The sequence below is a fragment of the Abramis brama genome (genome assembly GCF_963993115.1).
Source record: "Abramis brama genome assembly, contig: SCAFFOLD_62, whole genome shotgun sequence".
In the NCBI taxonomy this organism is placed as follows: domain Eukaryota; kingdom Metazoa; phylum Chordata; class Actinopteri; order Cypriniformes; family Leuciscidae; genus Abramis; species Abramis brama.
In genome coordinates, this window is record NW_028155987.1 from 116,061 (window position 1) to 128,814 (window position 12,754).

At 37.9% G+C, this 12,754-nt stretch overlaps 2 protein-coding genes across 2 annotated transcripts; one reads left to right on the top strand and one right to left on the bottom strand.

Moving 5' to 3' along the window:
• Window positions 1-2,811: 2,811 nt before the first annotated feature.
• Window positions 2,812-3,759, top strand: LOC311077200 (uncharacterized protein; the record flags this gene model as incomplete). Its single annotated transcript, XM_084139027.1, has 3 exons — window positions 2,812-2,989; window positions 3,176-3,452; window positions 3,550-3,759. The coding sequence occupies exons 1-3, from the start codon at window positions 2,925-2,927 to the stop codon at window positions 3,757-3,759; spliced, it is 552 nt and encodes a 183-aa protein (XP_083995153.1). The 5' UTR covers window positions 2,812-2,924.
• Window positions 3,760-3,786: 27 nt separating this feature from the next.
• LOC311077202 (uncharacterized protein) lies at window positions 3,787-11,822 on the bottom strand. Its single transcript, XM_084139028.1, has 16 exons — window positions 11,804-11,822; window positions 11,332-11,419; window positions 9,693-9,840; window positions 9,140-9,341; window positions 8,847-8,922; window positions 8,324-8,604; window positions 8,116-8,211; window positions 7,496-7,593; window positions 7,296-7,388; window positions 7,012-7,217; window positions 6,793-6,889; window positions 6,550-6,712; window positions 6,338-6,441; window positions 4,832-4,919; window positions 4,576-4,702; window positions 3,787-4,412 (listed from the first exon to the last, which is right to left on the bottom strand). The coding sequence occupies exons 1-16, from the start codon at window positions 11,816-11,818 to the stop codon at window positions 4,051-4,053; spliced, it is 2,244 nt and encodes a 747-aa protein (XP_083995154.1). The 5' UTR covers window positions 11,819-11,822; the 3' UTR covers window positions 3,787-4,050.
• Window positions 11,823-12,754: the final 932 nt, after the last annotated feature.

Sequence of the window (12,754 nt, forward strand, 5' to 3'; positions counted from 1 at the left end):
TGTATGTCTACGCCGTTAAATGTCAGAGCGAAACGGAGCAAAATGTACGTGAAATAATCATGTTGATCCCCTTTGGAAAACGTGTAGATGTCACAGTTTAACAGCCTCAGACGTGAATCTTACACGTACCATTATCCCCGGACGTTTGCTAATCCTACCCCTAAATCTAATCATAACCATTTCTTAAAACTACGTAGGCTACAATTATAAAGAAAAACAACAGACAGACAAGTATAATCACAATAATTTATTTAATGAGAAAATGTCAAAATCGGTACCAAAAGTTGTTCACGTGACGATGTGTCGCAGTCCTCTCTGGCAGTGGTTTTGTATGAGGTAACAGAGCAGAATTTAAGTTATTAATTCAAATCCATGAAAATGTTAATCCGTCTTCGGTTCGGTTCGGTTCGCTCTGAGGGCTGCGCGGCAGTGCGCGCTTCATTTCAAATGTGAATGTGCATGACGCAATCTGTGACGAAGCAGGCGAGGCGAGAGCCAATGAGTATGGCGGCAAATCAATGCCAATAATCACCGAGCACACAACTAATGCTGGCGCGCGCGGTAAATGACTTCCGCGAGAGCATAACAGATCTACACACGAGGAAACGGGAACTCGCGAGCTCATTCAAACCCCGCGCGCGCGCATGACTTCTCCTCTGCACGCATGACATCTCCTCTGCACGCAACAAGCCCTCGCGCGCGCGCATGATCATTCCCCACGCCCTCGCGCTTGATCTTCTCTCACCTGCCGCTTTTGCTCGCTCGAACTCTTTTATTTTTGTCAGTAGAGGGGCGGGACTTACTGTTTTAATAACATCAAATGTCATTGGTTACTTCCCCTTGTGTCAGTTGTGATTGGACGCCTGATATAAGATGACCCTTAATTCACTTGACCGACATGGCTTCATCAACGGAGCAGATGCATGTGAGTTTTAATAATTTAATTTAATGCATTGTTAAAATAGATTCTTACTAGATATACAATAGTCTTAGAGGTACTAGTGATTGCATTCTTGTGTTGTTAAGAGATATTTACAGACTGTGATGGCGCATTTCCATGGTTATTCGCATTCTAAACCTACCAAAAATGTTTATACATTTTATATTTATAACACTATGATTTGTTATTTGCATTAAAATTGTTATTTGATTTGTTATTTGCATTAAAATATTTAAAAGAAATTGGAGCAAAATGGGAATGCAAAGTCATATGCTATAGTTCACCTTCACCACTACATTTATGTGAAAAGTGTCCATTAAATAGTTGTAAATATACTAAGGGCTTTAGATGAAAGATAAATTACGTGTTCATCAATAAGCAAGAGTTGTTGTATAAGCTTTTTGTTATCATCCTGTGTATTACTATTATGCCAATTTTAAATATAAAAGGAGTGCTGGCTTCTAAAGGTAAGATACAGTACACATCATGAATGAATACACCCCTCTGAAACCCAACAAATTCAGAAATTTGTCTTTACATCTAGTGCATCTTTAGTTTTTTAAAGATATGTTATGTTTAGATGGGGTGTAATCATTTATGCTGTGTACTGTATTGCCTACTTAATTTTTCTCTTATTAGGTTATTATAGCTTACAAAAAGTTAGATGATTAAGATCACTATATTATATTTTAATATCTAATGTTGCCGGGTTTAAGCACATTTTGTTCTTCTGTATTCTGCAGCAAATTCTGAAAAGGCATCTTTTGGAGGAGCTTCTCTCTAAATTTGAGAGAGCACTTTTGAGATCTCCACTTGACCTGGATTACATGGAGTTTGTGTGCCGTCAGCAGCTGTACCTCCTGCAAGCACTCTCAAGACATGCAGAAATACCCTACGAAATCATTCAGGCTCTGCAGGCAGTGTTTGAACTAGTTAGACAACCATCATATTTCACAGCTCCACATGCAGTGGTGGATTCAACTGTTGGTCTGAGAGGACGTCCAAGGTTTGCAATTGAAAGAGAAGAGTTAGCAGAGATGCTGCAGACAAACCTTCCTGTGCATTACATTGCAAAAATGATGGGCGTTTCCACTAGAACCATCTTTAGAAGGATGAATGATTTTGGCCTTTCGATCTCAGGGTTGTATAGCAGCATCACTGATGAGGAGTTGGATAACCTTGTGAGAGCCATTAAGGATGATATGCCTGTTGCTGGTTACAGAATGGTCAGAGGGAGGTTGCTGTCTTTAGGAATGCGTGTGCAATGGCAGAGAATAGCTGCCTCAATGCACCGCGTTGATTCAATTGGAATCCTTTCTAGATTGGCCAGCTTGGGATGTGTGGTGCGAAGAACGTACTCAGTTCGAGGTCCCCTTTCTCTTGTGCACATAGACACAAACCACAAATTGATACGGTAAGTTAATTGTGTGTGTATAATTTTAAATTAATTTTTGTTGCACAAAAGAAAATATGAACTTTTTTTTTTTTAATCTTGTAAATAGATACAACATCGTAATATTTGGTGGTGTGGATGGGTATTCCAGGAAGGTATGTTTACAGTCTGTAATGATATATAAAAAAAAACACGGTTTCACCATGTTTGTATTTGATAGTTTTACTAGTCATCTGGTATCAAGATCATTCCATTCACTATGATTTCTATGAAAAAATATTCCTGTTTATTGAAAATTGGCATGTGTAATACATTAATTTCCAATGTATGTTATATTTTCTCCTACCTATATTTACTTAGTTGCAATTTGTATTTGCAGGTCATGTTCTTGAATGCAGCAAATAACAACAGGGCATCGACAGCATACCACTTCTTCTCAGAAGCAGTCCAAAAATTTGGCTTACCATCTAGGTGAGTATAGTAAAGAAAAAGCATTTGAATTATGTCTGGAAATGTATTGTAATATTGAAAAATAAATAAAACAGGGTCAGGGGAGACCAAGGAGTGGAGAATGTTCAGATAGCCCGGTTCATGTTCTCTTCAAGAGGCACTGACCGAGGAAGCTTTATATCTGGGAAAAGTGTCCATAATCAAAGGTAAATTACAATTTCAATTTCTAAAAATTTCTAAAATGGGTTAGTTTAATTTATATTTCGTAACTTCAATAATCTGTAGGTAGCTTTTCAATGTCACTTATGTAACAAAATATTTTACATTTATTAGTAAGTGATCTCAAATGCCTTTGCTGCATTGCTTTTAAACCTAATTATTGTTTCTAACAGGATTGAGCGCCTTTGGCGTGATGTCAGAATCATGGTCACCAACAAGTATTCAGTCACACTGCATTCCCTAGAGGCAGAAGGATTGCTTGACCTATCAGTGGTCGAGGACCTTTTCAGTGTGCACTACACTTTTCTCAAAAGACTTCAGGCAGACTTGGACACATTTTCAGAAGCCTGGAATCATCATCCACTCTCCTCAGAGGGCAATCGAAGTCCAGAGCAACTGTGGCAGATTGGAATGATGCACACAAATATTGACCAATCAGAGAGATACGAGGTATGGTGAACCTGCTTTAGTTACTGTCACCACTCTGCTGTTTATGTATTACTCTTAAGTAGATTTTTGATTATGTATTTAACTGCTATACCTTCAGGACATGGAAGAGCCAGATCTAGACTGGGACATAGCAGCTTCTTATGATGCCTGTGAAGATTTCGGAGTTGTTGTTCCTGAATATGAAGCACCTTTGTGTTCAGATGGGCTGAGGTCTCTCGAACTCCTGCTTAATTCAACTGGTCCGAACACCCCTGTCAAAGAACTGTATTTGCTTTGTCGGGAATTTGTTTCAACAAATAGGGTGTAATAGAAAAAAAAACACATCAAGCATAAAGACAGTACTGCATAGTGACTTTATTTTGCATTGAAGCTTACTGTATATTGATATACACTTTTATTTCTGAATTGAGTTTTGGAACAATTTAGCAGCAATCTTTGCTGCATTTTTTGCAGTATGTGTCTACGATTTACAAAACTAAATAAAAAAAAAAGAATAAACTACATTTAAATATCCAAAAGCTACTGCATCCCTATCCTTTTTAAATACTAACACTAGAACAATAACGGAGAGAACACAGTACTATATTAGTAATCCATCTCATGAACGACCAAATTCTCTGCTATAGCTCACAGCCTGCCTCATAATGCCAAGGAACTCGGTATAAGTCCCTAGGTGCCGTGTAGGCAAGGTCACAGTACAGGAACATGCGTTTACAAGAGGGTAGCATAAATTGTGCTCACCATATCGTAGCTGACAGTCATGATCAAATTCTATGTGTATTTTAAAATTTTCTCTTTGTACAGAAGTAATGGGAACATGTCCCTGACCAGTAAGCCACTGCATGAAGCTGCTGACGGTGATCTTCTCTTGTTCTGCATCTCCTTTAGTGCAGTCCTCTGTTTTATCCACCTGTTCGTTGTCATCCTCACCTCTGCTCTTGCTACCACTGCTCCCTTCTTCTGCAAGAAAACAACCAGAACCATTTTTATGTCTGCACCTTTACTTGTATTTACAATACCTGAACTTGTATTTACAATACCTGACATTGTATTTTTTAAATGATAGTAACTGAGAGCAACATACTAAAACTGATATAATTTAAATATAATTCAGAGATGTTACCTTCGTCTTCAAGGCTTTGAATGAAGTCCTGCAAGTAGTTCACAATTCTCGATTCCCTCTGCCGCTTTACTGAACCCACCTCACTTAAAATTGGTGACAGGGCCATCGTGAGAAAATCCGCATCAGGCTGCAAAGAACAACCTTTTATTATACACATCTCAAAAGCCCTTATAAAGAAAATGCAAATAACAACACTTACTTTTGTAAAATGTCCAGGAACAAATAAAGGCTGAAATAAAGTCTGATTTTGTTTCACCATTTCATGGAGGCCATAGAGCTCCAATCCTTTGCACATCTGCTGTAGCATTGGTAGGATTCGCACAGAAGAATGCAGGACAACAGCACTGCATATAAGAGTAAATCCATAAAAAAGTAAGTTTACAAAACAATAACCTTGTGTTCATAAAGGTTAATAAAAGTGGTTTGTTCAAACAAAAGAGACTTAAGTATAGAACATTAACCCTTGTGTATCAATTAATAAAAAGTTACACATGTCCATAATGGACAAAAATGTCAGTGTCAAAAAATTGTCATAAAAATTAAGCTTGGGAGCACAGACTTAAGGTTGGTCTTATTTTAAAGAAGACCCGTGGCAGATAATTGTTTAAGTTAAAAAAAAAAGTTTATGAAAATGATTTATGAATAATATTTTATATAAAATATATATTTTATGAAACATGTTTAACTCTAAAACTGCTAGAAAATCAAAGCCAAAAATCTAAACAAGTCATGTTTCACATTTGAGACTGATATCGCAAAAAAATGAGCTTTCAGTAAGATTTTGTTTGGGCGCAGTACCAAATTTTCCCCATTAGATGCCAGTAAAGCTCCACTGGGACACACAGTGGTTTTATTTGGGTTTTGCAGTAGAGAGATTTTCTCTCTCAAATATTACAAGCACACAAACCACACACACAATTTATCTAATTGGCTCTATAATATGCAGAAAACAGGAATAAAGAGTATTTGCTTTATAGGCCAAATCTGAAAAAAATGGCACCATCTGGCAAAAAAAATACATAGATTTAATTAAAATTGTTAAGTCTGGCCAACATAATTAAATCCTATTAAGAAAGATTGCATAATTGTATAGTTAAATGGCCCTGGGATTAAAAATTGCTTTTAATTTTTAATGGCTTTCAATGGGGACATTTTTGTCCAATAGGTTCTGAGTGTAACTATTTTGGTTACACTTGTTTTGTACTAACAATAGTTTTTTTTTTTTTTGGAAATGGGGGTGAAAGTCAAATTACAATAAAAACACACACCTGTGCCAAATGTATGCAGTTGGCATTAACACATGCAAAATAAAAAAAAAAGTAAAAATAAAAACTACAAAAAAAAATGAAAAAGACAAATGTCCATAAGGATGCACAAGGGTTAAATGAAAGTAAAAACTGGGTTTAAACTCTTACTGAATCTCCATTAGATTAGAAAAGCATTTTTAAAAATGATTTTACAGACATCACCCACAGGCATTTCTAGTTGAAGAAATACTATAAAACAAAGCTTGAAAATGCTACATTTATAATAAGAAATTGTTACTTTTTCATGTCTGGAAATTACACTTTTGAAATTCACCAAATGAAATACCATTTTCAGTACCATGGAAACCCAGTAAAAAGCAGGGGGAGTGGGTCTATGCTTATTATAAGGTTACAAAAATCTAACCCCAATGGGTGGATCGAGAGAAAAAAGTAGTAGAGAGCCAGATTGAAAGAGAAGTACAAAACATCACAGAATCACATACAGTATACTACACCTGACAATGTCCTCCTTTCTATCACACGTTAGAGGTCCAGTGTACCCACATGCTACAATTCCTTCAGAAAGGTCAAGCAAGGCTGTAGTATCTGCGGTCTCGATCTAAAGAAATAAAACCAATACTTTAATGTGTACTTTGATTTGACTATTGCCAAAGTATACACAGATTTATTCATTCATAATTTAGGTTGTAGAGTTGAATTAAAAAACCTTAGCAATAAGATCTAGCAGGTCTGCATCTGTTACATCAGCCTTTGACAGCTGATCTTTACTGATCTCCCCAGTAGAGATGAAATTGTACATCCACTCCATGAAAAAGTTAGGTGGAGGGCCATCCTGTGTAATGCTCACAGCCATTATTTCACCAACTGTCCTAAAGTACAACAGAGCAGGTCATAAATTGGCAAAAAGGCATTTAATGAAAAACTCCATATAGAATACTAATAAACATACCTGAAATTGTCATTCTGAAATTCTGTAATGGAATACTTCATATTTTTCCCAGAATTCCCTCCCTCGAAGAATTTTGCCTCAATCCCGGCCATCATTTCTGTGAAAAATATTATCAGTATTAATAAAGGAACTGAAGTAAGTTAAGAAAATGGTGACTATATTTTATAAAACTGCATAAATTTATGCAATGGCACTGCTGCACATAAGGACAAAACATACCCGTCAGGAATTCTTTCATAAGAGCACCACTATCTATCCCAGGCTCTCCAATGAAAGTAACTCTGAGGGGATTCTTTGGAGAGGACTTCTTCTGCCGCTTCCATTGTGTCAAGCCTCGGTTAAACATGTCCTCCCTTGTGACGCAGACACTGAAAATGGTTGTAGGGTCTATTGCCTCTTTAAGTTGGCTGACTAATTCTGTAAGGCTTGAGAAAAACATTACAGATGCATTATTTTGTTTTTGGCCGAGGTAAAAAATGCACTATACAGTAACTTAAACGCACCTGTTTTGCTTGTCTTGCTTTTGTTCTGTAATGTCCAAATTGTCTTGCTTTTGTTCTGTAATGTCCAAATCTATGTTTGGTCTATCTTGAAATCTAAAAGAAAGAATACAATTTAGCTCAATACAAATTACTACCACACACACCAACGGTAAAGATTGTAAGTTAAAGCAATAATTTCATGAAAACACAAAAATAATAACCTTTCCCCACAGGTACTTGCATGTACTTCAATGAAGTCTTCTGAATACATGGCAGAACACACAGGACAAGGTACCTTACAAACAAATGCAGTGAAACACTTTAAAAAGGCAAAAAACCTAAATAAAAACAAATATCATAATCAAGTAAAACCGAATTACCTTTAACATTAATTAACCTGAAATTAATCTGAAAATAAGATGTACTCATAAAATTACAACATTTCCTTCTGTAAAACTGCACTAAATAGTCCCGCATGCATTGGTCTTACCTTGACATCCCTCAACTCATCCCCTAACTGTGGATGTAAACAAATGTAAAATATATGATTCAATGTGAGAAATCACTTCATAATTTTTTCATTTAGATGACTACTTACATTCCCACTAAAACTATACATTTTTGTGGAAGTAGATGGCACTTCTGTATCTGTAGGGTCCTTTATGTAAATCAGAGTTGTCAGACATGGTTGCATTCATTACGGTAACACAAAATAATGATCTTGTACCAATTAAAAAAGTAGTAGACTTGCAGTCAATCTGACTTGTGTCTGATGTGTTAATCATGTTAAATCAATTATTAAAGGGGAATTATACATTATTCAGAAGTTAAATTGGTATACGCATGACACTGAACAACCTACATTGGCATGATCATCCTCCACTTTTGTGGAAAAGGAAGGCACTTCTGTATCAGACAGCGAGTAATCTCTGGGCTCCTGTAACAAATAAAATGCTAATTAAAATTTTTGACAATTGTAAATTTTACTTCAAATTTTATTTACTATGAGTGAAATGAAAACATTATTTAAAAAATGAAATTGACTTTACTGATTCACAATCACTGATGTGGATACACATGTCTGTCTCGCACTTCTGGACGTGCACAGCCAGCAGCTGAACAGGCATATCTGTGAGACATTTAGCGCATCGTGCCTGCGGCATTTTTTCAAACTCTTTTGCGGAGTACGGTAAAGGGGAGATGTCTAGAGTATTCTGTAGAGGCATGATATATAGACAGCCCTTTGCTCCTGCATTTTTGATGAGATAGGACCCTGTGTACCCTTCAGCTTCCGGTGCAACAATGTTCAGCTTTCGCTGACCTGATCCACCTGAGTGAAAAAGACCAGAAGCCATTATCAGCTTATATCAAATAAATGTTTCAGAAATGAATGAATATTCTATTTCACTCTATTGATAGCCAAGGTAAACAAACTAAGACAAAGTAATTTTGTGAGTACTTTTAAAGTGGTCTTACTTTTAGCAGAGATGCCACTCAAAGTAACAATCCAGTCTAGTGATGTGTTAAATTGAAGTCACAATAAAACTTCAACTATCAACCAAGTTATCTTACCAACAGCTTTATAGAGCATCCAGGCTCCCTCCAATGAGTCCATTTTTGTGTACATCTCCAACAGTAGTTTAGATATCTGGAGGTATTAAACACCTCAAGCTTTATTAAGACAAGGCTGACTACATAAAAACAATCAGACAATTAAATATATAACGAGACAAATTATATATATAGTGAGCCTAATTAAGCTGAATGTATAAATTGTTTACATGTCTTAACTATGCCTGCTTTTAGGTAAATAAACAGTAAGTTTGAAAAGGGTCCCTTTATATGTAAAACTTGAAGTGCAAGACCTCAGAGTGGTCAGCATCCTCTGGGATGGCAATAGTCCTCCGTCCTAATCCAGCCTGTAGAAATATCAACTCATCAGAGGCTTTTGGGGTCCTTTCAACACTTTTATTAAGCAGGAAAAACTGGATTGGCGTTGACCTGGCAGGCCTTTTTTTAGCAGTAGGGATAAAGCCTTTTCGTCCCTTGAACAGACCAGGGAATGCTCTGAGAGGAAAAACAATCTGATTTGTAAATTATGTAATATTCTATCAGTCTTGAAGCATAATACCAAAGGGCTCATCTAAACTTCCCATAACAGGACTGTTATAACTTATAAATGTTTAGGAAGATATGCTTGAGACTTATGCCTAAGGTTTGCTTCATGCTACTTGAGGATTGCTACTGTAGGTATTTTAACGTGTCATAATGTTATGTCATGTTGTTATTATTATTATTATTATTTGTCTACCAGTACTTTATTGGCACATACTTAAAATGTCAAACAGAACGAGAATTTTAAGAGTTTAAATTCTTATAATGTGAACTATAAAACTGGGTTATTTGATAGATCCAAACCTGGCCATACTCTGGTCCACTGAATTTCCTGACGCAACACTAAGTGTCCGCTGTGGTCTTATTGCAGACTGCACCCTGTTGCCAGGGTTTGCCTGACCCTGTAGCATCCTGCCTGCTGTGACCTGCTCTCTCTGAACCTGCCTTTCATCTGTTGAAACCATTCAAAACTGTATACAAAACTGAAGCCTTTGTGCCTATATACTACTCAAAGCAATATTATTATGGCCAATGGAAATTATTAGGGGTGTGACGAGATCTCGTGTTACGAGATCTCGCGAGATTAAAACGCGACGAGATTTCTCGTCGAGGTGAAACTTTGTCTCGTGAGTTGTTGTGATGTCAGCGAGCGTGATGGAGCGTGAGGGTGAAATTAGTATTGAAGATGCCCCTGCCACTTTTAAATCATTTGTGTGCCGGGCCAATCACACACACACTCCGCGCACACACACACACTCACTGTCCCTCGCTCACTCACTCACTCGCGCGCACACACACACGCTCACTCGCGCGCGCACACACGCACACTCTGTTGCTCGCACTCTCACTCACTCGCGCACACTCACTCTCGCTCACACTCAACCCGTCGTGGAGGACCGTTAAAATTAAACATGCTAGTCTTTCTGTCGTGATGTCCTGAAGCATCGCAGACGCGTAGGTTGTCGCCCACTATGACACACTATACGAAATGAAACGATCGAATCTTGCGTCCCGACGCCCGTTGTCCTTTACGAATCTCCACGAAACGGATCGTGCCAAAATCACGCTAAAATAGTGTAATCTGAACCAGGCAGGTAATAAACATTTGACCTATCGCGCAAAGAACCTATTAAAGCACTAAGACATGGGAACAGTATAGCTAACATTCACATATCACAAGTCATATCGACATCGCAATATTAAACAATGTTATCGCACATCGCAGCTTTTCCTCATATCGTGCAGCCCTAGTTACTGCCCAAAGGTCTCAACTGTTGCCAGAAATCGTCTACATGCTTATATTCTTGAAAAAGAACATGACCATAATCTTAGTCTGTTCTGTGTAGTTAATTTATCTCTTTTTCATGCTTGAAGAAATTTTTTTTTTCTGTTTGAACTTGTAGTTTTGAGAGAGCAGTAGGCTACTTTGATTATGGATACACACTTACTGTTTGCATTTAAAGTGTTATTTCAGTTATTTATATTAATTTTATTTATACTGTTTTATTTTTTTTATGTTCGATTTGTGGAAAGGAGTTAGATTTCTCATGTGAAATCGTACAGGGGAGAAGCCAGACGGTAGAGTTTATATAGCAAAACATTTTGCAGTGTTTGCATGTCCTTTACTGCATAGAATTCATTAAAATAGAAGTAAAATAACATTCATTACAAGTTGATTTCAAAATGCACCTAAATTGTTTTGCATTTTGTGATTTTCAGTTGAATAAAAGACTATTTTCCATTCATACATTTCATCATTGAGGATTTCTTAAAAATTGTGTAAAAATCTCGTCTTGTCTCGTTCTCGTGAACCCAATCTCGTGTCTCGTCTCGTCTCGTGGATTAAGCGTCTCGTCACACCCCTAGAAATTATTACATTCAATTATTACAATGGTGTGCAATGTTTATTTCAATAAAATGCCGCACAACACAATTAACTTACCCATTCGTGATGGTGAGCTTGACTCACTAGTAGTTAGGGCACTGCGTAAAAGGGACACAACATGCCTGGCAGCATTCTGCAACTCAGCCTAATGTAAATGAAGAGAACGCATTTTTAGCCCCAACTCTGAGAACAAAGTAGCAAGAAAACCACATGTATAAGTTAGTCCAATAATAGTAATTATTCCACTGTTAATCTATTAAAAAAGTACTTACAAGTATTCGTCTATTTATTTGCTTTACAACTACTAACGTTACATACATAAAGCATAGTCAAACCATGTTTATGGTTGTTGTGGTTGTTGTGGTTACTAGCTGCAAGCTAACGTTAGTAAGTTAACTGGCTTCATAGAATACTGAACAGAAAATCATGTCTAGCTTGGACAGCTAATCTGCACCTTTACAATGTTTTCAAACAAATAAGCATAAACCAAACATGAAAAAATAATTTGCCACTCACTAACGTTACCTACCTCTCTTTGATCCATCTTGCCGATGCCAGAGCCCGTCTACGGCATATTAGACATTCTCTGCCGATGCTGAATATTGATCGTTAACGGCTCTGGGTCGTAGGCTACCTTTGCCGCTCTTGATTGAAAATAACTGGCGTCCAATCACAACTGACTTCCGGAAAAGGGGAAGTAACCAATGACATTTGATGTTATTAAAACAGTAAGTCCCGCCCCTCTACTGACAAAAATAAAAGAGTTTGAGCGAGCAAAAGCGGCAGGTGAGAGAAGATCAAGCGCGAGGGCGTGGGGAATGATCATGCGCGCGCGCGCGAGGGCTTGTATTGCGTGCAGAGGAGAAGTCATGCGCGCGCGCGGGGTTTGAATGAGCTCGCGAGTTCCCGTTCCCTTTCGAAAGCTACAATCGATGCTGCGCTGCTCAGCGCATTGGGAACATATTTTATCGTGACCAGCTGTGAATAGTGTGTATAACACGTCGATGGAATTGACCCGGAGGTAATATAGCCTCGGTCGGTGACGTCATCGGCGCGCCCCCGCGACACGAGGCTATAAGTAGATGAGCCACAGGTGCATCGTCAGGTCTTTTGTCTTCAGACCATTACTGTGCAGTGTGTGCGTTGAAACTCTCTCTACCTTCGTTCTGATACAGATCTGTTGCTAGGAGTTAGTTTACTACAGGCAGTGTGCAGAATTTTCATCTCTCTCATTTCAAAAATCTTTTTCTCTCTCGCTACATCATAGAGTTTAAAAAGTAAAAAAAGAAGTGAAATGAGTCAACAAAGCAATAAGCGCTGTGTTCCTCCATGCTCCCGCCCCATGTCTGAGCTGGATACACACGATTATTGCTTTGTTTGTTTGGGGGAAGAGCACGCGGTACTGGCGATAGAGAAGCATTACCCGCATTACCATCGTGGGGCTCTCGTATGGATCTGCATGACGAGCAAGAGACGGGTC

Coding starts and splice junctions, on each gene's coding strand:
- LOC311077202 (XM_084139028.1), bottom strand. Junction 9,342..9,692: donor GTGGACCAGAGTATGGCCAG/GTTTGGATCTAT, acceptor TTTTCCTCTCAG/AGCATTCCCTGGTCTGTTCA. Junction 7,218..7,295: donor AAGCAAGACAAGCAAAACAG/GTGCGTTTAAGT, acceptor GTTTTTCTCAAG/CCTTACAGAATTAGTCAGCC.